This window comes from Triturus cristatus, chromosome 3_2, assembly GCF_964204655.1.
Source record: "Triturus cristatus chromosome 3_2, aTriCri1.1, whole genome shotgun sequence".
Classification (NCBI taxonomy): Eukaryota; Metazoa; Chordata; class Amphibia; order Caudata; family Salamandridae; genus Triturus; species Triturus cristatus.
In genome coordinates this window covers 798,714,641-798,742,544 of record NC_140584.1, presented here as the reverse complement: position 1 = coordinate 798,742,544, position 27,904 = coordinate 798,714,641, and the positions used below count along the sequence as shown (strand labels likewise).

The 27,904-nt window shown below is 41.8% G+C and overlaps 1 protein-coding gene across 1 annotated transcript in view; it reads left to right on the top strand.

Annotated features, from left to right (window-relative positions):
* The window catches only part of PARD3B (par-3 family cell polarity regulator beta), a 2,086,630-nt gene that overhangs the window by 886,833 nt on the left and 1,171,893 nt on the right, over positions 1-27,904 (top strand). Inside the window, exons 9-10 of the mRNA XM_085648929.1 lie at positions 2,216-2,355; positions 8,492-8,620. Of these exons, the coding sequence (XP_085505055.1) occupies positions 2,216-2,355; positions 8,492-8,620 (269 nt within the window). The remainder of the gene's footprint in view (positions 1-2,215; positions 2,356-8,491; positions 8,621-27,904) is intronic.

The following is a 27,904-nucleotide window of genomic DNA, read 5'->3' as shown; positions in this document are numbered from 1 at the left end:
CTAGAAAATAACCTGATGAGGTGGAAGAGTTAGTGAAGGTGTGAATAAGATCACATAGTTTGGGAAGAAGTAATTTAGAGAAGTGGTTATATAATTCAGCTGTAAAACCGTCTGGGCCCGTAGCTTTGTCCTTTATATTGAGAGAAAGCATTGCAAGGTGAAAGTCTGTAGGTGTAATGTCTGTTTCTAAAGATGAATAATCTATTTGGGTAAAGTCCAGTTTTTGAACAGAGGACAGGTACTGAAAATTTCATGAACGAGGGAAGATGTTCCAGTGTGTATAAGTTAGTATAGAATTGCTTACTTTGAGCTAAAACGTCTGAGTCCTTATAGTGGGTTGTGTGAGTTTCATTTATAATTGATTCAATGAGTAATTTGTTCTGCCCGATTTTAAGATAGTTTGCCAATAACTTCCGAGATGTTTTTTACCCCGATAGTACTTAGCACTGGATTTGAGAAGGTAAGCCACAACATATTCTGTAGAGACCTTGTTAAATTGAAGCTTAGCGTCAATGTGTAGTTGTAGTGATTGTTGTATGCGAGAGGTGTAATAAAAATCTTCAAGGCTTTTAATTTCCTTAAACATTTTTTTTAGACTGGAACTGAGAAAAACATATTTTTTTAGAGACAATCGCAATCGAGAATCAAAATGGCGACTGCTTCTGAGGTAATGAAGCGCACCACCTATAATTTGTTATAGGCGCCCTCCTGAGCGCTAAAAACGTTGTGTAGCTGCCACTGCACAATATCGCTTCGTAGAGTGTCTTGTCGATCGTCTATGGCCCGGGAACTTATGCTGCTCCAAGCGACGTCCCACTGAGCCGCCATCCTGCCTGAGCATCAGGCCACGCCCCTCTTGCCTTTGTTTTTATTTGCCAAATTCCTACGAATTATCAAACTAAAGGTGGAAATAATTATTTGAAACCCTTTTCACAGGATCATTTCAAAGAAGCACGATAGGAATACTATTCCCGGTGTCCAAAGATCATGATCAGACCACATTTGGTCAGCCTTTGCTAAAAATGTAAATATTTTAAAACCGAAGTAGTATCAGTTAAGGCAATGGCCCACCTGGGTCTTATAAAGTTTACTTTACAAATTGTATGCCTGACGATGCCAGCAGCACATGTATTGTGGACATATTTAAAAGTATGTGGCATCATCTCTGCATAACTGGTGGTGCTTCCCAAGAAATACCTTGAACTTGTCGATAGACAGTATCTTGCAAAACAGACTACACACCTTCTGCTTGGACTCATTGCTAGATCTGTAATTAAAAATCACATAGTGTACCGCGTCATTCACGTTACACATCTGCTTACAGCTCAGGAGCTATAGCTTTAGGAGCAGCATCCCCACCTCATCCCTCTTTGTAGAGTGACGTAACAGGACAGGCTACACGTTATGAAGGAACATGTATAACAATCGTTCAAACCTTTTCCAGCACTGCACAGTGTTGGCAACCGTTCATCTCCTTGGCAGAGCAGTCACTGTGTGCATGTGCATTCGATCACCTCAACAATCTCATCGTTTTCAAGTAATCATTTACATGAAAATGTGTTCCTGATTACAATGATATTATGAACAACATTTTAAGTACTGCAAAACGTAGTGTGCTAGGACATAGTAATGGTATATGTTTGCCAGGTCGCGGTCCTGTTGCAAAAATATGTCCAACATTCCGTTTTTGGCTGCCTGTCGAGAGCTGACGGTGTTTGGGCTCAACTCAATGATACACAAAGAAATCTAAAAATGGCATTGATTCAAGGAGCAGGGTAGTTTACTTGTGGTGTCTGGAAAAGCAGGAAAAAGACCCACATAATTATGGATTTAAAACGTTTTTTTTTTATCTATGCCATACTTTATGACTGGTATTCAAAATGTGTGCAGCGTGTTCAATAAAAACCTGATGCTACAGGTAAATAACTTTTGTTTCACCTGCAGGGCACTAACACAGGATGTGTGCAACTGCAAGACGTGCGCATCCAGTCTGTAGTCACATACTACAGCACTTGAGTCACTGGGAACCAACAACTAGTTTTAACCCAGCGTAAACTTAGTTCATCTGCTCTTGAACGAAATAGTACCAAGCTAGACCCCACTTTAACGCAGGGTCACAGTGCACATGGAGTTCAGTTGTTAATTTGCCTAAATTTAGTTTTTGTTTTCACTACCTTTCCTATTGCCCATTAACCCAAGGTCTGTCTCTTTCTAGGGCCGGATGGGCTTGGCTTTACAGTGGTTACCAAAGACTCCTCGGTGCATGGTCCAGGGCCTATATTTGTGAAGAACATTTTGCCAAAAGGAGCTGCTGTAAGAGATGGCAATCTGCAGTCAGGAGACAGAATACTAGAGGTAACGTGTTATTGAATTGTTACATATTATTCGTTATTATGTTTAGTATTTCTGATAAAGGTTTTACATGCCTTGGAGTTCAATTAAAAACGTATCTATCGACATAGTTCTCGTCCAGATAGTAAGCGGAGTTGATGAATCAGTCGTCCTAATATCATTGAACAAGCAAAGCAAAGTAACCTCACTGCCGCTGAAACAGATTGTGTGCTGTAGCCACCATATGTGTAGAAAATGAGCAGCTCGCTACTTTATTATTAACTTTTAGGGAGGGTTTAAGCATGAGTGATTTGGCCAGTCCTTTTCCTAGTCTGTTGTGCATAAAGGAAATCAGTCTCTTCAGCTTATCCAATGCAAAACACGATTATAGGCCGTACACTGTTACATGTGGTGCTCATGTCAAGACCATCTAAAGGGTCAACAAACCTCTTTTTAACTCGGAGAGAACTGCTTTGGCCATCCGCACACCCCTTCACCGAGTGGAAATGATGAGTTGAGAGACACCTAATCCCCATCTCCTTTTTGAACTACTTAAAGGATATGAATCTTTACTTCTCAGAACAATTGCTTTTCATCTCAAGCCATTTTTAAAATATACTAACCATGCGTTCAGAACATTTGAATGGGGATATCAAATGGAGCCTATGTTTAAGGCCATGATGGTTGAAGATGGCTCTGTACCTTGTGTTCCCAGAACACCAATCCTAGGATCCAGCATCCTAGAGAACGGATTCAACAGTCAGGGGAAATGGTTTTCGTTGAGGTCTAAAAATGATTCCTGGCCATGTAGTGAGACGTAGACTAATCCTCAAGTCTTGCCCTTTTTTGGTGTTTCCTTTTATAGGATCAAGTATACCCTTTAGCTCGTCAGTTGTATAGAAGAATCACGCTCCCAGAAAATCATATTGTCGACCCCCTTTTTTTGGGGGTTTAAATAGTATTCCTTTGGATGTTCTGAGATTATTTCCTTTCCTTTTCATTCTATTGTATTTCCTAATTAAACCATATAGCCCTTTAAAGTAGTAGTCTGATATTTCACAGATAACACTATGAAGGGGAACAGCACTCCAAGCCAGGTATTAAATATAATTACAATCTATTCTGTAGCCTGGCTAGGATATGTGTAACCATTTTCATTTCCAACTCCCTCTTAATGTATAGAACAGGGAAGGGAAGTTATTTTCAAACAGGTGATCTAAGTCTCTTGGAGCCCTGACTCCTTAATACCACGCTAGTCTAATCTCCTAAAGGAAGCTAAGTCATCAATCATAACTGGGCAAATAATAACTTTTGAGGGAATAGAGTACTTTATTACATTTATATTCAGACTACTCAGGTTCCCATTCCTAACTGCGTTCTCCAAGATCACCTGGAAGGTTAGATACAATAGGGCAATACGATATCACCTGCAAATAATTATATCAATATTGATATTGAATAATCAATACATTCCGTACCCAAGGCATTGCCAATGTTTCTTATCAGACAGTATTTCCATCATTATAGTGAGTGGCAACTGGGACAAGGTGTGCTCTGTCTGACTGCCTTCCACCATACCACTGAGGGAAGGTTTATGAGCATCTTCCATTTACTACATCCTAAGCAACATCGGCATTACACAAGGTATAACCCAATCCCCTACTTTTAACTCCTAGGTCACAACTGCTATCAGAAGTGGCCTCAATTTGAGCCTAAATGCTTTCTTTCCATATGATGAGAGTAAAACTTAATGATCACCTCTTTTTTGAGCCAATTACATTTATTCTAGTTTTCCTAATAGTTTTTCGAAAATTATCACCTCCTCCATACCTTTCTCCATGTCTTCTTCTCCATGTCATTCTGCATTTGATTAAACTTCCGAGGCTCACCAGGTGGTACAGGTTCCATTCTTCACCACAAGGATTCCCACGATCATCTTCACATCTAAATAATTTAAGCTAGATCATTTATTAGGATTCCCCCTTAGTCGAATTGTTCCTTTTTTGGCCTGCACTCTGGTCAGGCATTATTTATGGTGGAATAAACTTTTACTCTTTTAAACCATATTAAATATATTGCCTAGCTTCTGAGCAAGAAGTCTCCTGATTTTATTTTTCCAAAAATTGACACTAACACCAACACTGCACTGTGGTTTCCACCTTTGAGCAACTCTTGTGCATTGTATCACTATTTACCCGTGATTGTCCCTTTTATCTAAGGAATGTGGCAGAGAAGTTCTACCCAGGGAAACAATAATCTCTTCCTCAAAAGTCATTGACTCAAAGGGGTAAAGCTGTAGTAAACCTTCTGGAAACTACTATGTATTAAAGCATGCTCAGGGATGATCCACTGTCCCGTCATCTTGTTTACCATCTTATCCTATTGCATCTTCCTTAGACTGTACTTCATTAGGTGATCTGGTTGTTTGCACATTTCTCTGCATCTTCAGAGGACATTTTCCTCTAATATGACTTTCTCAAGGGTCATGCCGTTCGTACGGGATGGTGCTGTCTTGTAGTCACACATTCGTCAAAGAACCAGCGGCAGTCGCAGCGGCAGGACCTAGGTAATTCTGAGGTGCCTGTTCTTTGACAAATGTGTGACTACAAGATGGAACCATCGTGCACAAACCGCATGACCCTTGAGAAAGCCACAAGAGAGGATAGGGACACAGACGAGACAGCCCTGACGAAGGCCCCAAGACCCGATTGGGCTCATAGCGAGGGCCGAAACATGTTGGCACAACAATAAAGGGTATAATTGAGTGATAAGATTCAATAGAACCCAATAAACTCAAGTTTTTATCCATACCCTAGGTACCGTCTTAATAACGTAAAACCTTTGGGTTTACCTTTTTTGTTGTTTTTTAAACAAACTTTATTGCCTTTTACATGTCACTCAGCCATTACGCTGATGGTTGTACACGTAAATGCATAACATTCTCAGGATCATTGTATCTCATGACAGACCGTACATGCACATGTCAGTACTGTCCTTGTTGCCATCTGGCCTCCCTTTGCACAATAAAGGTTCTTCTATGCAGGTTCTATATTCCCCCGTCCCCCCCACCATCCCCCAACATGGTAATTAACACCCACCCTGCTGTTGTTTACCTTGAGGTTTTTTTTAATATATCACCTTTCTGGGTCCCTGTTTATCCAGCTTGCTTTATCTAAGAACTCCCATTTCCATCTATGGTTGAGTCCGCCCTGGTAGTGTCATCTTACTAGGGTGTGGATAGGCGCCGATGATGACGCATGTCACGATAAGTGAGTGAGGTGTCTACTCCAATATCTTTGGATACCCTTCAAGGAGTAAGAACTAGTCAGAGGTGGCACCTGGATATCCTGATACTGAATGGTACTCAAAACCTAAGTTGAGTAATCAGTTGCTCATTTGTGTGTGAATATTGTCAGTGGGAGAGTGCAACTGATTCTATAATCTCTCGCTCTCTGGTGGTGAATACACATACACCCATCACATGCATACAACCCGCACGCACTGCAAATCTCTTCACACTAGCTTGATGTAAGCTAAGGGTGAGTTAAACATACAACATCTGGACTTTCATGGCCTGTAGGCCTCACTTAGGTGACACAGATAATAAGCCATGTTCACTTCTAATGATCACGAAATGGTATGCTGTCACAACCGCGCTCATGCTTCTTAATTCTTGGCAAAGCCAGTAGCCTTTCACCACTCTGAGAATAGGGCTTTGTGTACCTTTCCCGGTCCAACAAGAGCTTAGGGGCCGATATATCAAGCATTTTTGCATTCGCAAACAGGCTGGTTCACAGAATCTGCCCGTATGCGAACGCAAAAATTGCTTTTCCTATGCAGCAAACCTAATTTTGCAATTCGGTAACCTGTTACCGAATTGCAAAATGGGTTTGCGATTCGGTATTAGGAAGGCGCGTGTTTAGGGTATTAATTCCTATTACCGAATCGCATCGGTATGTAGGAATGTTTTATGACCGCAATTGCGGTTGCAAAACATTTGCATTTTACCACCTACTTCAAGTAGGTGGTAACCTGATTGCAAATGGGAAGGGTGGGGACCCCTTCCTCTTTGTGTATGTTTGTAAAACCATTTTAAAAAGCAGGCAGTGGTCCCACGGACCACTGCCTGCACTTAAAAACTGAAAAGAAAACTTTTAATTTTTCGTTTTGTAAAGCATCTCGTATTTCTTTAAGGAAAATAGGCTACTTACAAAAAAAAAGATTGCTTTATTAAAAAGCAATCACGCACATGGTGGTCTGCTGATCTCAACAGGCCACCATCCCTGTGATTTTTGTGATTCCTAGGTGGTCGTGAATTGCGACCTACCTCTTTAATATTCATGAGGTAGGTCATTTGCGACCCCCTAGGAATCGCAAAAGGTGTACTATACACCTTCATACGTTGTATTTTGCGATTTCCTAATTGCAAATCCCTGTGATTCACAATTAGGGAATCACCAAATGCTATCAGGGATTCTCTAGTTTTGGCTGGCGCGGCTGCGCAACAGTTACTAATTTATTGGGTCATCCTCTCACTTTAAGTTTCCTTAAAAAACCCCCCCGTTTTTATTAATTTCTGTTCCACCCCCTTTGCATCCCTTCTTCTCGCATGTTACCCTTTAGCTATTCTCGCCTATCTTTACTCTTCCTATGCTCCTTTCCTAACCTTGCATTTTTTCTCCCCCTCCCCACTAGGCTTTCTCCCAGGCAATTAATTATCATTTCCTTGTCCTGAAGAGATCCCGATACTTGTTAAGGGATCGAAACGTCGTCGACAATCATTTCTAAACTCCAGTGTATTACAAAATTGAAATGTCGGAGTATGAAATGTTTTATTGACTTTTTGATAATAATTACCTTTGAGCACCAAAAAGTCACCTTTTAAAATCACTTGCCTGGGTACCGGAAATCGGCTGATTTCCTATTACTCTGCCACCAACTCACTCACTGTTTTATTAATTTTTTTCACTATTTACAGTAAACAATTTTTGAGTTATTTTTGCATTGTCTTTAAACATAAAAACCCAATTTTTCATTGAACTAATTGTGGCACTTTAATCTATTCGAAGTGAATGGGACCACTGTTCCTTTATAATAATCAGGGACTTTTGTGTCACAACAGAGCATTGGACGTGTGGTCTGACCTTCAGCACACATGCAATGCATTGATTTTTTCTTAAGACATAAAAACATTTTCCTTGTTAATGCCTTCTTCAAAAAGGCATTCGTTTTTAATGCAAAAGCTCGGTCTGGTTGTCTTCTGGCTTTGTATCAAAACATGTTTGCGTAGATCCGCCTAAGTACTGCCCCAGTGATTCCTCCTTGATGCAAAGCTTTTCTTTCCTCCGAGAAAAGGTAATCTCTCAAGCACAAAAGGGTGAATACCTATGTGTCGCTTTGCGTCGCTTACTGATGCCGCAAAGCCTTAGTACATCTGGGCCTTTGAATTTTAGAGATTCATGAAGAGAAGTATAATACATTTTTGACAAATGAAACGTTCTAAAGAATGGTTGTGAAGTAAAATATTTGTGTCAAGTTTTCTCCTTTATGAACCATATTTGTAGCACCAGCTCCTTTCAAGTCCTGCATTTTCAGTTGCACACTATCGTATTGGGAACTTATTTACTGTGTCCCTTCAAAAAGAAATCTATAAGTAGAGGGAAATCCACAATCAGTTACTTATGGGGCTCAGTAGAGCCCCCAGTACTCTTGAGGGGCCACACAAAGCAGTAGGGATGGTGAGAGGTTGGCTGTGCCGAGACCCTTGTATATAAGTTCTACAATATCCGAAAAGCAGAAATAGATGATTTTGAGTTACTGCATCTTGCTCACTCTGACCTACTGAAGAACAGTAGTTATTGACAAGAGGAAAAGGGAAAGTGTGATAAGCACTTGCATTTTAAATTTCCCACTCATTTAATTCAGGCTAAGTCTGGCGAACATGCTTAGCAAAATGCTTATCCGCTGGGTGAAATTGATTATAATTGAGCATTTCATGTTGTGTTCTTCCATTTTGCACATGGCTTCCCCTGTTCGTCAGTCTGCAGGGATGTGTGTTCTCAGCGCGTGACCTCGGAGAAGTGCTGGCGCTAATGAAAGGGTAGCGCTCCGTAGGCGAGCTCCAGCCCCGGCTCTGACTTCCTCTAATTCCCCCCATTAGGTGAACGGCAGGGACATCACCGGCAGAACCCAGGAGGAGCTGGTCGCCATGCTACGGAGCACTAAGCAGGGGGAGACCGTGTCCATGGTCGTGGCCAGGCAAGATGACGCCTTCCTGCCTCGAGAGCTGGTAATGTTCAGAGAACGCACAGTTTGTTTGAATGCCACCGTGAGATCTGTGTAAAGGATTCATGTGCTCGGGCGTTTAAAAGGGATGCGGGAGCTGGGTGGTGCATCACTCTAGAATACATTTAAAGTAGTTTTTTAAAGAGAATTGTTTTTTCATGTTGATGGTTCACATAATTTAGCCTGTCTCAGGATTAATTCAAGTTTAATTTGTAAGCGGAGTTTTGAAAACCGTTTACTCAAGTGACAAATACAATTGCTTCAGTGAAATGTGTGATTTGCTTGAGTTCATATTTTTGCTCAAGCTGAGCAAAGGCCTTCTTCACTGGTGGTGCTGGTGCATTAAGGCTTCTTAGGCACCTCTTGTAGTTCTTCCTATTTTCGGGGTCACGTCTATCTTCTCATTTCAAAATTAGAAAGTATTCCCGAGCCAAAGCGATGCCTCCTCAATATATGGGAACCAACTGACCTAAACCACGCGGCACAAGACTGGGCGACTCTGGGGATCATGCAAAACGCAATATTGCACAGCACTGGGGTGTACTGGCAGTCCCCCAGCGGAGACGATGGTGTCAAGACATGGATAGTTCCATGGTGGCCGAAAAAGCAGTTTTTATACACAGAGGGTGTCCCAAAAAATGGGAACGGGTGTGGGGTAGGTGGAATGCATTTCGGGGCAACATCTGCGCCCCCCCAGCACCAGACTCGGATCCTGATCTGAGCGATTAACTCGATAGGTCCAGTGAGGGGGCATAACAGTAGCCGGGATCGACGCTCCGGAAGTTTTCTCTAGCTACATCCTAATATGTAATTTACGATACTTTGTGGCATTGCTTTACCTGTGTAATAGACCTGCAGAGGACTAATATGACAAATGCACTAGCGAATGTACCAAGCTTTTTTTTTGTCTTGTATTACTTTATTAAGTATAATAAAATGTTTAAAAAAAAAAAAAATAGAAAATATTCATAGTTTCGTAGTATAGTTTTTGTTTTTTCAGATGAGGTGTCTGCAGTGCACCTCTTATCTCTTATTTTTCTCTTCTTATAGAGAAGTCGTCTTCTTTAGCATCAACATGCTGCTTGATGACAAGGTGGATATTTTCTCTCTTGTTCTTGGCCTTTCTGGTACTTCATAGTCAAATTCACCCTCCATGTTGTCCTGTTCTCTGTGAGTGTATTTGGGGGCCTTTGGGGATGATCAGTGCAACACATGCATCCTTTACATCACCAGGCTAGAGAATAAACAGTCCAGTGCGAGGACGAAAAAAGGAGACTTCTCCCTCAGATGTCCAAAACATTGGGAACAGCAGTCTAGCAAAGATCCGGCTGGATTCCACACCAGGAACAATCTAGTTCAGGAAACAAATACCAGCATAAAGTAACACCTGCAACCTTTGAATTCTCTCTGTGGGGTACATCTTGATCCCCCTTAAGTATAACAACCTGCTTTGGTGTTGATAGGCACATGGCACTTGGCGGTATCCTCTTGCTAGCATGCACCTTTACCATCACTGCCTGGTAAAGGGAGACCTGCTGTTTATATTATTATTATTCATGGCCCCAAGACACTAGTTAGAGGGTTGGCCCTCTAGGTTAGATGCAAAGGTAGAGTTAGGCATCTGCATTGGTCACGATCTCCGAGCCGCCACTAACCTTTATTTCCTTTCTGTGCTATTCTGAGTGTGAGGCCCAGTGCTTAATTTGTAAGAAAACAAAATAAGGGCCTAGGCTCTCGTCAGTAGGCCACTGCAGCTTGTACCACACATTGCACATGCCATTCTGCCTATGATAGTAACAACACAACTACTAATCATCACACTCCTACAAGTGTGACAATTCGAACTAATTCAGGCCCCAAAATGTATAAGAATGGCCTGGGCGGCAGGTGATATTAATTGTTAACGTATATTGAATTAATAAGTAATTGTTGTTGTGGTCATCTCTAAATTAGCCAGACAGCACCATGTTGTGGCAGACTATCACAAGCGCCGGTGTTGACAATTAAATGCTGATGCCCAGCATTGGAAACCACTGGCTCAAATTAAGCACTGCTACAGCCTGTGCGAGCTTGGTTGGCTTCAAGTCACCATTTATACCCTTACATTCTAATATAAAGATTAACTCAATTCTCTTCTTTAAACTTTTAATATGATTTTGGATATAATCCTGTACTTACATGACTTTTTATCACAACAAGTATCCTGAGTGTTAAATGCCGTGGTGGTGTATACTTTCTGCTTTTCCAAGTGCTGGCTCACAATCCAGACAATTATGCTTGACCTGCTTGTTCTTTTAATAAAATGTGCTTAGAGGCGGGTATTGGCTCCTAGATCGGAAGTGTACAGTGAGTGTGTGTTGTTGTTCTGTGAGCTGTTTTGTCACCCAGATTTTAAGAGTAGGATGTGGATGAACCGAAGGTAGCAATTGCATTGTAGATTGCTACCCGTTAGGGCACAAGTCGGGGTACACGGCATCCATCCTGCAAGAAGTAGGCTCCACTGAAATGTGCTTAACTTGTTCCTGTGTCATTTTGAGCCACATTCAGCAGCGCCTGCACCATGTCTGCTTTCATTTCGAGCAGTAACCTACATGCTGCAAGGGGGTGTTAATATTTCAGACTCCAGCTGGGCCCATAACAAAGGCCAAATTTAAGGGGCCATCCGGCCTCTTTTTCTTCGAGTATCCTGGCTGGAGCTATCTGAGCCTCACATCTAGATGCAAATGCAGTGGAGGGGAAACAAAGGCTCACAGCTTGTTGGTATCACTTCACAAATACTTAAGAGGCTTGCTTTTTATGTTGTTTAGTTCCTATATATAAGAGATGTGGATGTACTGTAAGAATTTCAGATGAGTTTGTCTGTTCCAGTATTTACACAAATAATAATTTAAATACTACTATTTGTTTTATTTCTTTTGTAGTGCTACTCTTCCCATTGCAGGGTGTAAGGGTGTCTTACAATGTGTAAATCAATGTAAAATAAGTGTTACATAAGACAGTGAGGGTTACAAGGTGTAGGAGTCAAATGTCCTTCATAGCTTACTCTGCTATATTACATTATATATTATCTGTGTTAAAAGCAGCAACTCCCCTATCTACATAAAATAAAAATCTGTCATCTGCACATTAGATGATGTGCTTTGCAGGAGACACATTAACCATCTACACTACTTTGAGTCAAAACTGGGTCTGGGAGAAAAAACAGGTCTCTCCAGCAAATGCGTTACCCTCCAAAGATATCTTACCATTATTATTGTACTCCGGGATTTACCTGACACACAAAGATCTCTGCAGCAGGTGCCTTAGTCCCGTAAGATGTTTTAAAATGCAGACTTTGCAGCCAATTAAGCAGAATAGATTTCCTGCTATGTTTCTCCTTGTTGCCAACTTCTTTGTGGCAGAGTTTAAAAAAAATGAATGCATAAATTGAGACCCACATTTTGTTTCAGTTTTGCATGACTTTTTTGGCACAACCCAAGCGCAAAATCTCATTTGTTAAATCTCATCATTTGTGTGAAGTGTTATGAACTGATGTCAATTCTTGTGATGTCACTTCCTTTGAGGCCATAGGTTGTTATTTCACTTCCTGTGATACCGTGATGTCGCGCACCATGATGTCACTTGTATACTGCCTAACTTGGTTAGTGCCACCACTTCTTGTTTTGGACTTGTGCTCTGGTACTTATTCATTTGAAGAGTTACCCTTTGGCATTGCGTCCCCACAGGAGTAATTGGGAAAGCTATTGATAGAGCAATGGTCTGCAAACTCATTAATGCCCCTCCCCCTCCTTCCCCATCGTGAACTAAGTCACCTGGTTCCCCAGAATGACAAACATATTTTATCATAAATATTTTATAAAATGTACAGCTCTGAGCATATTTAGAAATTCAAACAACATTGCTGATAGGTTCTGATATCTCTATTATAAATTTAGTAAAATACATGATTGCTGCCATGCTAATAGCAGCCTAGACCCCATAAAGTGTAAAATTATCCTTTAACAGAAATTGAGAACAGGCCTTTGAGGGTTATTTGGAGCCCTCTATCACTGCACCCCGCCCCACTTTGACACCTACTTCCAACCAGGATATGAGTGACAAAAGATGCCACTGATGTCCCATAACAGAGAGGCTCACTGTCAGTCTGTCTGTTTTTTTTCCAATAAAAAACAGCACTGTTTTAAGCATGATGTGTGTCCCTGTTTCCAACAGCATAATAAATGCACCTCTTGTTCAGATGCGCAACTCCCTTGAGATCAATTCAGGCACCCTCGGGGGGGAGGGGGCAAGGAGGGGAGGGGGCATCGCCCAGTGTGAAGCCCTCTGTGATAGAGCCAGTGCCATGCATGGAGAAAGATTCATTGGCTGTTCCTGGGCTGTGACTTTTGTGCATGTGCCGTTCCGCGCATAACTCAATGTCTTTGTCACCGCAGCTATATCATCTCTGATTTATAGAGCGGACCGTGAATATATTTAATTTTCATAAAAATGAACAAGTGAGGCAAAGGCCATGGAATGCCATAAATTGTGGCTTGACGGGATTTTTAAAATAGGCATAGTAATGCGATTGTACCACAACTGGGATACTGGTGCCGCAGCTGATGCTCAGCAGTGCGCTTCTTTCATTGCCATGCTTTCATATGGGTAGTATCTGAAAGCGCAACACCAGGGGTGTAGCTTCAGGGGCGGGGGGGGTGTTTGGGGTATTACACCCCCCTCCTTAAAAAATGTATTGTGTAGTAAATAGTTGGGTACAACAAGATCTTTCAGTTGGGTTTGGTCAGGCTGGTGTAGGAATTGACCTGGGATTTTCTTTTACACACAAACAATGAAAACACAAACTCGCTCTCCCATCTTTGTTTTGAAGGTCTTAAACAATGTTGGTTACTTTGAAAAATATTGCTTTTATGCACTCCTAACAATAGGCATTGCCCCTTAAGCCCCCCTCATGCCCTGCTTCTCATATAATGTATTTCCATAAGATATGCTAGTGTGATTGTCGGGAAATCTGAAGTTCAGCCCCCCCCCCCCAATCTTAGTGACCACCCTACAACCCAGTGCAACACACACCACTGAGAGTGGGGTTTAACTTGGACGTCACAGAGCCGATTGTCTCCATGCTGGCTCACACATATAGAGCCCAGCTAGATTCTTTCACGTGTGTGGCTGGGCAGCTCCACAAGTGCACCGCGGCCCACAGAGATCGGTGTGTAAGCTGCAGGTCACAGGTTCGAATTTGACCACAATGACTATCACACAAGGGTCACAGCCCAAATCCTTCATACAGGTAGCGTATCAGCTACTTCCTCAAGTTGGGTACACAGCACACATATTGGTGTGTAACCTGCGGGACACATGTGGGAATGTCACCATGTTGATTTACACATATGCAGATACGCCTGATCCTTTACATTTTATTTTTCCTTTTTTGCACTGCTGAAAAGAAATTGGGCGATGCTCCTCCATCTTAGTGGAGGAGCCACCACTGTTTGCCCCTAGGCCTAACAGTGCCTTTTAATAACTTTCTTTCCTAGCTCTATTAATTTTAAGTAATTTCAGCTGTGGGTGTATCTCTTACTATGATGAAAGCACCCTGAAAACCGTGGTTGGTGTTTGATGAAAATGTTGATGCTATATGATAGAAATTCTGAATATAAATATAGAAATGAGGATCAATCTCAGAGCTCTGCCAGCATGAGTTTTATTAAATACACTAAAAAATGACTTGCCTAACTGCACATCAAGCGTGTTATGCCTGTCAAATATTGTGTAAGGCTCTGAAGCCAGTGACTTCCGTCTTAAAAGACAGGATTCAAGTCCTAGAGGCACTTGGAAGTTCCTGATTATATTTTAGTTAAACTTTGTAAATAGCTGTTTGCATTTCAACACACCAGGAACTCATATGAGTGAAAATATTAGAGAACGTCTTCTAACACAACCAAAAGAGATGAGAACAATTAGATTAAGTCCATTACTAATTCAACACTACAACACTTACAGAGAAATGTTTTTTTAGAATGTAATATTGTGTTCTAAATTAGGGAATCATTGTTATTAAGACTCAAATGCAGGAGTACTTAGCAACAACTGAAATTTCAAAATAGATAAAGAGGTTGCAACTCTCTTCTGGTTCTCCCCTAAGATGGCACAAACACTGTCTTTTGAGAGACATATTGTTATCTTACAATGGGCGCAGAGCCCTCTGCTGCTTGTTATTAGTTGACTTAATTGTCATTCTAATGTGCTTGCTTCTTCTTCTTTAGCTGTGTGGACTTTCCTCCCTCTTCTTGTTTGTCCTGCTCCGGAGAATACTTGTATTCATGTGTCCTTTCACTGCTCGCTTTTTTAGGTGCAATTTTTTTTGTTTTGTTAAAGCTCTCTGTTTTTTCTGCGGTCTCCCCCGTGTGCTTCTGTCCCCTTGCCTCTCTCGCACCATGTGCTTCCTCCCCACCAATTTCCATTAGATCCCCCTGCCCACACCTCCCATGTTACTTCCTCCCACGCCCCTGTTTTGCTTTTTCATCCAACCTGCACCCGTGTTGCTTCTGTCCCATGTAGCTTCTACCCACCCACTTTAAAAACCCATTCTCCAAACACGCCCCGTGTTGCATCTACCCCATGGACCCCATATTACTTATCTATTCTTTCCTTCTTAGATTTAGATTCAACTCGGATCAGTAACAACAAAGAAAATAAAATGGCTGTTTCATGCTGTAGGCTCCCCCGTGCATCATGTACACGCATACAAAATGAGAGCCAATGCTTCAAAAGCTTTTTATTTTAGGTCTTCCTCCATGCAGCACAGTATTGGGGATGCTGTGCCACATGACTAAAATCACTGGCAAAGCCAATAGGCCCCAAAGGCTAGACTTATTGGCTTTGCTAATGCTTGTCACTGCTCTCATCCATAAAAACGACAGAAGTGCTGTTGTAAGTAAGGCACGTTAAAAACAGCAAGACTGCTGAGCAGGAGAGGCTCTGCTCTGTTTTAAGCAGCATTATTATGCCTTAATAGATTAATATAATTCTGTTGTTTTAGACTGTATTTCTAACACTGGTCATGTTTCGTTAAATCTAACAATTATTTCATTTAAAAAAATTATTATAATAATACAGAATTTTTTATTTTTGTTCAATTAGATTAGTATTTATAAAGCGCAACAAATTCCCGAAGGAGTCTCTGTGTTAGCGGCTATAATACGGTATAAATGAGAACAAAAAGAAAATCAAGGCTTCAGCATGAGAATAGCTACGTTTTTAGCTGCTTTTTTCAAACTCATCGGGTTGAGCTGGGACCTAAGTTGCAAAGGCATTTTATTCCATAACAAGACAGTAGCATGTACAAAGCTTCTGCCACCCCAAGAAACTTTACGAATCTAGAGTACTGGCATGGTCTTCGAAGAAGCTGATCCCAGGTAGCTACTGGGAGTGTATCATAACATTTTGTCCTTTAGTTAATCCGGGCCTATTCCATGCAGGGCTTTATGAGCCAGGCGGAGCGCTCAAAAAGCAACTCTGTTCTTAATTGGCAAACAATGAAGCTTTTTGAGCTCTTTGCTGGCATATTCATATTTACTAAGATTTTTCAGGCGCCTGACTGCAGCAAATTGCAGCCTCTGAAGCTTTTTCAACAGTCTTTGTTGAATACCCAGATAGACGATGTTACAGTAGTCTAGCCAAGATAATACCAAAGACACCACCACTGTTGTCTGAAGATTTGTGAAAATGAATGGTAAAACTTTTGTTAACGTTTTCGGAATTTAGAAACAAAGAAATCAATTGATTTATCCGATCTTTAAATGTTAATTTGGAATGAAAAATCACACCAAGATATTTTACTCTGGTGACTGGTGAGGGTAGAGGACCCAACATAGAGGGCCACCAAGAAGAGTTCCAGAATAACCAGCCCGATCCAAAGAGAAGCACCTCCATCTTGTCAAAGTTCAATTTCAAACATTGGCTTTCCATTCATTTAACAATAGCCACAATACAGTTTTTAAATCCACTGGCTATCTCATCTACATTTAAGAGAATAGAGAACGCAATTTGCGTGTCATCCGCATAAGATAATGTACTGAAGCCAAAAGATCTAATAAATGCAGCCAAAGAGGGCCACATAGATATTGGACAGTGTGGGGTTTAACAAGGACCCTTGCAGGACCCCACACGGCAAAGAAAAGGGGTTGGAACTGAAATCTCCAAAAGTGACTGACTGTATTCTGTTACGAAGAGAAGATGTCATAAGCTTAAGGGCAGGTCCTTCAATCCAGATCTCTATTAATCATTGGATCAGGACCAGAGGACTCACAGTGTCAAAGGCCACAGATAGGCCCAAAAGAGCCACCACAGCCTTTCCCCCACTATCCAGGATTCCACAAATCTCCTCCGTTGCCACCAACAGAGCAGAATCCGTGCAATGTGATTTTCTGATGCTGATTGGGTTCTATTGAGAATCCCATTCTGCTCAAGAAATTAGAAAGAGCCACATTTATGTGTCTTTCCCAAATGTTTGCTGGAACTGAAAGTCTTGATATAGGGCGGTAATTCTTCTCTTCCGCTTGATCTAAAGTGGATTTATTCATCAAAGGGAGAATAGACGCTTTTTTCCATTTGTCAGGAAAGATGCCCACATCTATTACCTTATTCAAAAGAACTGCAAGAGGAGGAGCTAAGATAGTAGCCAACTTATGAAAGATGCTCAAACAACAGGGTTCAATAGGGGCCCCCGATTTACTCTGTGAAATCAGCTGGACCACATTCTCCTTTGAAACAAATGGAAAAACACTCAGAGAAGAGATCTTCTTATTTGTGTCAGTGACTTCAGATGCTGAATTGACACATCCCCCTTTCCTCCCTTAAAAGCCTTATGTACCGCTTCTACGTATTTTTTTTTTTAATTTGCTAGATTGTTGCAGAAATCTTGCTTGGAAATTATGGAAATAGTGTCCAGAGGATGAGAGAGTATCTGCACTGTTCAAAATAATTTCTTTGAGGAGTTTCTTGCTGTTTTAATGTTGTCTATAAAAAAAAAGGTTTTTTCGATTTTTATTTCTACTTTGCAAGTTGATCAAAGCCTCCTATATTTTCCTTTCTCATCTGGAGAATAACTCATCCTCCAGATTTTCTTCTGTCTCCTGCAGGCTCTTTTGAGTTCCTTAAGTTTGAAAGAGTACCATCCAGCTGTGGGGTGGGAACTATGGCTTTTAACCACTCTAGGGGGAGACAGTTTATTGACTCCAACCTTTGTTCCAAGGTGAAAGTTTTCCGCTAATACATTCACTTCTCTGGTCATTATTGGAGGAGATGAATTCAAGATGGATGCTAGCTCTGTCTTATCCATCTTGTTCCAGGCTCGAACCCTATTATCGGCACCTCTACCCATCTCATTCTGTTTGAGGAGAAGAAACTGAGATGATGAACTTAATCATCAAATGATCAGACCATGTGACCGGAAGAATACTCTTAATCGCTTGCAGAATGAGTCTGGGCTTTTATCAATAGATGGAGGCCAAAGTTAGCCATTTGGTCAATTAACATTCTTGAGTCTGTGACTTACACTCTCTAAATGAACGTTTAGATCTCTCAAAATTGTGTAATCACCATAATGAATACTATTTTCACCAATAGCTTCCAAAAATGTAAGTCTAGGGCCAAACAGCCGATAAATCAGTAACCCATAAAACCTTTAATTGTGTTCTATTTTACAGTTTAAAGTCAGAGCTTCTGCGTCGGTGATCGCTAAGGGTTCACATTTAATGTCAATGTTATCTTTATTAATTACTGTCCGACCCCCTCCCCTCATTTGCCTAACCTGTCTAGTCTATAACTTACATCTCCCTGCGGGTAGAGCAGGTACAAAATCTAGGTCTGAAAATTTGTCTGCCCATGTCTCAGTAAAAAAACAGATATCAGGGCTATGAGAATCCAAATAGTTGAACCTCTCAAATTTGTGCTTATTTGTAGATCTGGTGTTTAACAGGGCACAGTTTAGACCAACAGATGGTCTGCCATGAGAGCTCGGCAAACCGCTGGTCCTAGTGTATATTGTTTTACCACGAATAGGTTCAAGTGAGCAAGTGAAATTACAATTTGCACATGGATAGTTTGTGTCCATTAAATTAAAGTTAAAATGGTTACAGGAAGGCATCTTACCATCTGGATTATATCGCAGCAGCGACTCCCTTGAAAAGCTAAAAAATTGTCCAGGGGTCCTGGCACAGGCTGCTGTCCGGCCACGGATGGGTGCAGACGGGCTTGCTTTGGGCACGTCTGCTGCACGGACGTGGTCTGTGTTCGAATTTCAAAGCCGCCATGAGGCCGGGGCCAGGAAGTAGCTAATGAGAGGAGCGCGAGTCAGCGCTTGTTGTAGAATGGTGATTAGACAAAAGAAACGCCACAAAACCAGGGTCCAGCAACCTCTACACTGGGCTCAGGCTCCCCCGAAGACGTGGTGCATAGTGGGAAATAAAATCTTAACTACAGGAAAAGTGAAAAAATTTAAAGAAACAGGCAAAGCTTGTATCAGACTGTAGGAGTGGAGCCAGGCACCTCCATAAGGTTCTGAGCAAAATCTGCATACAAGGAAATAAAAAATGGAAATAGTCTGATACATGTATAACAATGCTTTTAGCATCAATCCAACAACACTGTAATAGGGCCGCTGTGCGAATGCGGTATGTGTTCGAATTTCAAAGCCAGCATGAGGCGTAGCCGGGAAGTAGCCAAGGAGGGGAATTTGAGCCAGCGCTCGTTCTAGAAAGGCCAAAGAAACTCCATGAAACCAGGGTCCAGCAACCCCTATTCAGGGTTCAGGCTCCCCTGAAGACGCGGTGCATACTGGCAAATAAAATCTTAAAGGAAAAGTGAATACATTTAAATAAAAAAATTAAAAGAAACTGGCAAAGCCTGTATCATACTGTAGAAGTGGAGCCAGGCACCTCCATAAACTTCAGAGCAAACTTGGCATACACAGAAGTAAAAACTAGAAAGTCTGATGGGCGTAAAACAATGCTTTTAGCATCAATCAGCAACACCGTAATACAGCCACTACATGGAAGTGGGCTGCGTTCAAATTTCAAAACTGCATGGGGCGTGGCCGGAAAATGGCCAATGAGAAGAGCCAGAGTCAGCGCTCGTTCTAGAAAGGTGATTGAGCCAAAGAAACTTCACATAACCAAGCTCCAGCAACCCTTACGCTGGGTTCAGGCTTCCCAGAAGACGTGGTGTATACTGGGAAATAAAATACAATTTTAAAAAACTAAAGAAAAAGTGAAAAAATTTAAATAATCAAATTAAAAACAACAGTCAAAGCCTGTATCAGACTGTAGAAGTGGAGTCAGGCACCTCCATAAAGTTCAGAACAAGGAAATAAAAACTGGAAGCAGTCTAATAGAAGTAAAGCAATGCTCTTAGCATCAATCCAGCAACACCGTAATACGGCCATTCTAAAAACTGTATTTTCTAAATAGTGATATCAACATTTTTATAAAATCTTGCTCTCACACTTTTATTAAGTCATATGGGCTGACAAGAGTTTCTACTCAACAGATATATATTTTAGAATGTAGATTTGTTTTGTGTTTTTTGACTTTGATAATGCATCTCAACATCCCGATTGAGTGGACGTATTTGTGAGCAGTCACTCAATATTTGAGATTAGTTCTTTAACAAATTAAAGTGTTTTGGGACCATATGTGGCAAACTGTCAGCTGCAATGAGTATAAATCAAGCTCAGACATATTGTTATTTGCCAAAGGACTCATCAAGTTTGTAGCCTCTGGCCTTATAATGGGGCAATCTTGGAGGGCATATTGTGGAAATAATTTGTCTCTCTTCTTAGTGTTCCATTTTTTATTACAGTTGAGCAGTAGCGATAGAAATTGGTGGTACTGACTTCGTATCAGGATTTTGCAGTGGTGGCTCCTCCGCTAGTACGGAGAGGCGCTCACCCCCTTGCTATTTGAGCAGTGCAAAAATAAATTGATAATAACAAGAGGTTATTATCATTTTATTTTTCTGTGCAGGCCTGGAGCCTGGTCAGGCGGGGTGAGGCTGAACTCGCCTGAGCAGAGTGAGGAGTGGTTTGCAATCACTAAGTGCGCATAACTGTTTGGTCGGTCCAAAAGAGTCATGCGCACTTAGCATGTGGTCCACCTTGCTGTATGGCACAGCCCGATGGAGAACATGCCCAGACACTGCCTAAGCTGCAAATGTGACGCTCAGCCCAATCATGACGCTTTTTATCCATTTCCCTCCCCTGCCTCACCACCCCCGTTCCGAGGCATCCGCCACTGGGATTTTGTAATAGAAAAGATACATGACTTGATAGTTGAATTCTGAAATCTCTCAAGCTACTTAATCAATGTAGGAAAATCGGGTCCATGTTTTGGAATACATCTGATTTTCTTTTTTGAGTATTCGAACGCAAGTATAATATAGTGAATCCGCAAACACTGAATAAGGTTTGTAAGAGTGTGTGTTACTACTGCGGCGTGAACCAGAAACATGTATTGATCAGAATCAAAATTTCCATATTTCAGATGCAGTCCATATCAATGGCAACAATAATAGAGTTCTTCCTAAGCATGTGTGTCTCTGGGTTCCTGCTACACTCTGCAGGACAAGGCGTCATACAGTAAAGAATTTCACAAAATGATAATTTGTTGCACAAATTTCAAATCAATGTGGTGTGGTATGCATTTGCATCAGAAGGTTGCATTTCAGACCCAGCCTGCTAAGGCCAGCAATGTCCTTAACTCATTCCCCTAAACAAGTCTCCGCTCCTGTGCTGTTTTCTAAGTAAAATGGATATGTGAAGATGGATCTATCTTCTTGTGAAGTATTCAGAAGTTTCTCTACCCTATTTAAGTACGCATCCCCATCCCCTTTGTGGATTTATAGTATGGATGGAGAGAAATCTGATGGATATGGTCTGGAAATATTTGGAAGAAAAACGCTTCCTTATGATAGTAAACCCGCCTCGTTATTAAAGTAAAAGCGCAGCAGCGGATCAGGGTGGGGCTGGGGACACTTGCGCAGACTGTATGCACAAAACAGCACATGCCCCAAAAGAAGATGGAAGTCCAATACTGCTGTTACTCCTCGTTGTAGTTTTAAAACGCAGTCCTTGTGAGCACATCAAGCTGGGGGACCTTCCAGAGGGACGGAGCAGGGTGTGTGAAACATTTATTGTAAACTTGGAGAAATGAAGCATGCGCTGTTTGTACTTTTAGAGGCTCTTTTATGGTGTCTCTTTTCTTTGTGTAAACAGAAGTCCTTGTTTATTAAGTGCTAATTTATTTATAGTGCTCCAACATACCTTGTGCTGCATAGCGTTAATTAACTTGTTTACATTAAAAGGTGCAATGAATTGAAAATAAAGAATAAAAAGAGGAACACGTACTGTACAGGAGCTCTGTAGGAATAGGCAAAGTCTCAACGGGATTTAGACATCTCAGGAACTCTAGGGTGATTTTTGTCAGGAGTAGCTGCAGGAAGATTAAGAGATCGCACAGAGGCGGAGCCTTCCAGAGTCTTCAGTCTATGATGGAGTAGCATTGGTTGTCAGTAGAGTGTTGTTTCTTGGCTTGCTGATGAGTTTTGGAGAGACTCGAATGAGTATCTGACAGATCAGTTGTTACTTTCGACTGTGGCCTTTTTTAAGACAAGATTTCACCAGCCAATGGCGTGCTTGTGATCGTAGGGCTGGGGCTCAAAGAACAGCGTGCATATTTTTGTTTAGAAATGGTTGCATTTTTTTGTTTTGTAGTGCACATATTTAAAGATCACTCGGATTTTGGGGAATATTCCCCCTGAGGTTGCTAAAAAGTTATATATTTGGAAGTAGATGCCGTTTAGCTATCTACTTGTTAAACATTAACATAGGCCACTTGTATTCTGGTTCTGGTGAGCATTTAATTCTATTTTTATGCTGAAAAGGCCACTAATTGTAGACTGTTTAACCTTGCTCTAAAATAGGTCACCCTTTCATTTTAATTAAATGTTTATATGATTGCAAAGTGGTGCAAAAGGTAGTGCTAGAGGCATTAGTGTTTGAAGTTGCTTTCTAAATGCAATTGAGATAATAGAATTGCATTTTAAGTTTCAGCGAATAATAATGATGTACAACTGAATCGTGCCTGAGATGGCTGCCCCCACATGCCCAGAGGTCAAGCCAGCATTGACAGCAACTCTTGCTCTTTCAGAGCATATTAAAGCCTCATTGTCTAGTAGACTCAAACAAAACACACTGATGGCTGGAGCCAGCATTCAGATTCCTTGAATTAGGAGCAGTCCAAGGCAAGGAATGCCACACATTGGCTAGTATTGGCTTCGTGCAAAGACCTCTGGCTAGACGTGAGAGCAGAGTTTAGGGGATGAGGAAAATGGGAATAGACCTGACAAAGGAGCTTGGATGGCAAGTTAACTTGTAGAAGCATATACAAGCATCATTTTCACAATGCTCACAGGTCAGAGAAGAACTGAACAAATTGAGGCCCTCCAATTTGGTGCAATGCTGCTGTCCTAGCCAAAATAACGGAAGCAGGTTAAATCTCGTATCACCTCATTGTCTCTTTTTCACGTGAAATTTCACTTACCACTAAAAATGAAAGTGGAAGTTATGATGGTAGGAAATTCAAAAGGTCAGGATAATGACTCATTCCATAAACTAGAAAAAAATGGTCTCTAGTATCCAAGAAAAGTATTGGTTGTGCATGGAGGAGGGAGATCAGCAGAGGTAAGGTCAGCAGAGGTAACATAAGGCAAGCCAATTCGCTGTTGTGCCTTAGGGGCAGAAACCTGGGCTTTGTCTCTCACACTCGCATGTGAAGGGTGCCTGTCTCGCTGGGGTCTGATCTATGATCTCACAAGGGCATGCGCGGCTGGTGCTCATCCACCTCTGAGAAGGCCCTGAGAAGGGTGTGGGGAGGAAGCAGAAGAGTGGGGGTGTATGGACAAGATAGAGAAGTGAGGTTTGCAGAAGTTAATTGCACTGCACAGGGAAGGTGAGAATACTTCAGTTCACAAGTGAGCACGTGATTTAGTCTAACACATTCAGACCAGGGTCGAGTTTCAATCCCACTAAGTGTGTAGCAGGTGAAGGCCTGGCATCTCATCTTCTTCTTACACTTTCTGGTCATGAGCCTGGTGAAGATTCTGTGGAGGGTTTTGCATGATCCATTGGTAGTTTTGATTGTGTGTGCCATGGGGCAGTGGAGTAATTGAGTTGGCCATCTTCCAAAGTGCTTCCATATGAGCCATGACACTGTTCCTTTTAAGCGTGAACGTGCTCCGATAAGCATTAAAATGTTTTGTTCCTTCCCTCCATCACAATCCATCTTCAGATAAAAATATCTGCCTTGTAGCTATCAGGTACTAGATTCGCTCTCAGTCACTTATGGGCAATCTACCCATAATGGAGATCACTTGCTTCCCCACTTCTTCTGTTTCTACATCACTGCTCTCTCCTGTGATATTTTTCCAGAGGCCACCAACTCTGTCCCCCCAGAATTCTCGAAGTAGGAGTATTTTCGCAGCTAGAATTGAGTCCTTTTTTCCTCCTTGTGCCAGCTGCTAGAATCCAAATGCTTAACATCTGAACGATTTGTCCTCCCACATGTGCTATGAGGTGTAGCACTAGGCTCCAGCATTGTATGATTCTGAGCAAATCACGTAATCTCCCGGGTACCTAAGAAAGTGAAATGTGTGAAATGTATTTGTGTAATCCCCACTTCATGAACACGATCTTAGATCCCTACTCTTCCTTTATAGATATGTGCACTCAGCCAAACTCATGAAAACATTTATCAATATACTAAGACCCTCGAATCTAACCATCTAACATGTCTGCTCATGTATATATATATATATATATATATATATATATATATATTTTGCCTGTGTACAGAGGCGCCTATAGGTGTTAATATGTGTTAACCTGTGTCCTCTGATGCAGGTATATGTGTGCGAATGCATCCCTAAAAATTGTCCCTCTGTTTCTGCACTATACTAAATCAAAACACCATCTGCTTTATCTAGGCTTGCTGTTTTGATGTAATTCTAAGTCAGTTGCGTCACTGAAGGTTACATTTAAGATAGTTCAGTTGTACCCTCAGTCATGACGTGATACATTTATACAGAGAGAATGTCAATACACCACTCTGAGCTGTTAGATGTGATACCTTTAAAAGGATAATTCTATCTAAAAAAGTTAATAAATTAATAAGACCCATTTGCTTCACCTCTGCCAGCTGACCTCTTTCCGCCGTCCTATCCACCATCCTTTTGACCTTTTTTGCAAAGTTCTGGGAGCTTGGCATGAGATGTGGGCAGGGAATAATGCCACCAAGCTGATACCTAGCCCCCCTCTAACCCTCCGTTTGCTCAATTGTTTGTCTTTTCCCACTGACCTTCTGTTCAAGTGACACCTCCACACAGATGTAAAGGCAAGGTACATCTTTAATGACAGCCGTGCAAGACGGGCCTGATTCCTCCTTCACCAGCCACGGAGCAACTGCCTCCCCTGGAATCCTCAATCCCGAACCATTCTACAGCGTAACCAGATGACATCACAGTAAAACATGGATTACATTAAAACATACTGAATACTACCCCCCTCCTTCTACCCAACAGGAGAGATCAAAAAACAAAACGGAGAAAATAAAGAGTGATAAATGCAAAAACAATGAAGCAACACAAAGAACAATGGACATGCCCTAAAAGCAAATGGGTACTCTAAGCAAAAAAACAGAAAAATACAATGCATAAAACAATATAATAAGTGGGCCTCCACTGAGTGAGCTACCTTCACCATGTTTGCACATAATCCTCCAAATAGCGAGGGGCTCTGTGAAACCTAGGTGAGATACTTCCTCTGACCTCCCCCCGCCCCCCTCATATGAGGAGAAAGGCCACTGTGACAGGGAACATGACCTTCACCAGTGCCACGCTCTTCAAGTTCACCCCTGGCACCATCCTTATTGCTGACCAACTCATCATCAACATGAACCCATTCAGACCGATATGCGACCCGGCACAATGATGCCTGATCACTTTATTGTCCACAATCTCCCCTTTCTGACACAACGCTACTTTGCGCTTTTTCCATTTGTTACCGTTGTCCAGAAGCACATAACTTTCAAACACTTTTAAAAAAAATATTTTTACCTTTAATGGGCCCTAGAACTTACATAAACCTTTGCATGGCCTGCCATGCTTGATTTTGACCCAGAACACACACCTTTACCACCAACCCTTACACCTTCTCCTCCATTTATCTCATGACCAGAACTTGTTAGCCATGCAGGGATCAATTTAGTATCTGGCTTCCTTCCATGCATTTTTTCAAACAGAGAATACCCTGTCACACTGTGAGCCGTAGTACGATGAGCCCACACCATATCATCCACCATTACTTTGACATCCTTCCCACTCTGAATAGCCATGGATATGGTACCCTTCACTAAGCGGTTAGCCCGCTCTACCATGCCATTGGCTTGGGGGTTATAAAGTGCTCTGTGATGGTGAGTAATACCACACTTATATAGAAATTACTTCATTTCATGCAAGACAAATTGCGTACCATTGTCAGTAATAAGTACACGAGGCAACCCGTCCTCTTGAAAAATATCCTTCAGCAAATCCACCGTCCTTCTAGTGGTCACATCAGGCATAAATCTGACAATCATCCATTTTGAATGTACATCCATCAAAACCATTGCATTCCTGATCCCCCTCCTCCAGCATATGCATAGACCCAAAAAAATCTAAGCATACCATACGCCAAGGTGCACCCGACTCCTCGATGTGCCCTTGAGCTGCCTGAACACCAGTCTTCAGCCTTTTTTCGCTGTCCCTACACACTTCACAATCCATTACCCACGATGTGATCTGGTCATCCAGACATGGCCACCAAAACGTTTCTCTCACCCGTTTCTTTGTCATAGTTTAGCCATGGTGACCCTTATGCACCAATTTAATGATTTTGCACCTCAAACCTTCTGGTGGCACAAATTTGTCGTCCTCATAAGGACTTCTGAGTTGTTCACGCGCAACTCACCCAGACCCTTCCCAAAAGGTCTAACAGAAGGAGCCACTATGCTCTCCCTCCGCTCACCCGCACCACCACACGCTCCACACTCCTAAGGACTAAATCCTGATCCATAAACCTGTGCCACTAATCTGCTGAGAATGAACTACCAATGCACTATTCTACATCCCCCAACGAAGCCTCAACACCATCCTGAACCCAAGCAGAAACACTATGACCATTTTCCCTTGACTCTGTCAAAGACAAACGAGACAGGTAGTCAGCCTGCACATTCTTCCACCATGGTATGTGCGCAACACAGTATCGATACTCCTGAAGGCTGGAAGCTAGTCTGGCCAACCTAGCCGAGCCCTTACCAGCTCCACCAGGACTCAAAACCTCGACTAAGGGTTTATGGTCTGTACGAATACAAACATTTATACCCCATAAAAAGGTCCTAAAGTGCACGACTGACCAGTCTGCTGCCAGAGCTTCACGCTCTATGACCGAATAGTTGCTCTCACATTCTGTCAACGAGCGCAATGTGAAAGCTACTGTTTCTTCAGAGTCCGCAAATACCTGGGACAATGCTGCCCCCAAGCCACGGCACAGGCATCAACAGTCAAAAATGTTGTAAGTTGAGTGTCAAATGGTGCAAGAATATCTGCATCTCAAATGCCCTTTCTTATCAAATGAAATGCTTTCTGCTGAATATTGCTCCAAACAAATGCACACCCCTTCCACAACGACATTCTGAGAACTTCTCTTTTCCCTGCAAAATTGTTCACAATTTTGGCATAGTACATGATCAAACCCATGAATGATCGCAACTGGTCTTTATCACATGGAATAGGTGCAGCTCTTATAGCCTCCAACAAGTCAATTTTGGAACGGACAGCCTGCCCCGATAAGGTATGTCCAAGGTATTCTATTTCCACCACTAGAAACCTACACTTATCATTCCTTATGGTTAGGCCCGCACCAGACAGCCCCCTCAAGGTGTTGTTGTGTTCTTGGATAGACCCACCAAAAACTAGGATATCGTCCTGAATTTTTTTTTTTACATTTTCTAATCCCCTGAAAACCTCGGACATGATCAGTTGAAAAACGCTCACCGCCGAGTACAACCCAAAGAGCATTCTTGTGAAGCGAAAGGTACCCTCCATGGTGATAAAAGTTGTAAGGTTTCTAGAATCCTCATGTAACTTAATCTGGTGGTAAGCACTTTTGAAATGAAGTTTAGAAAAGTACTTACCATCT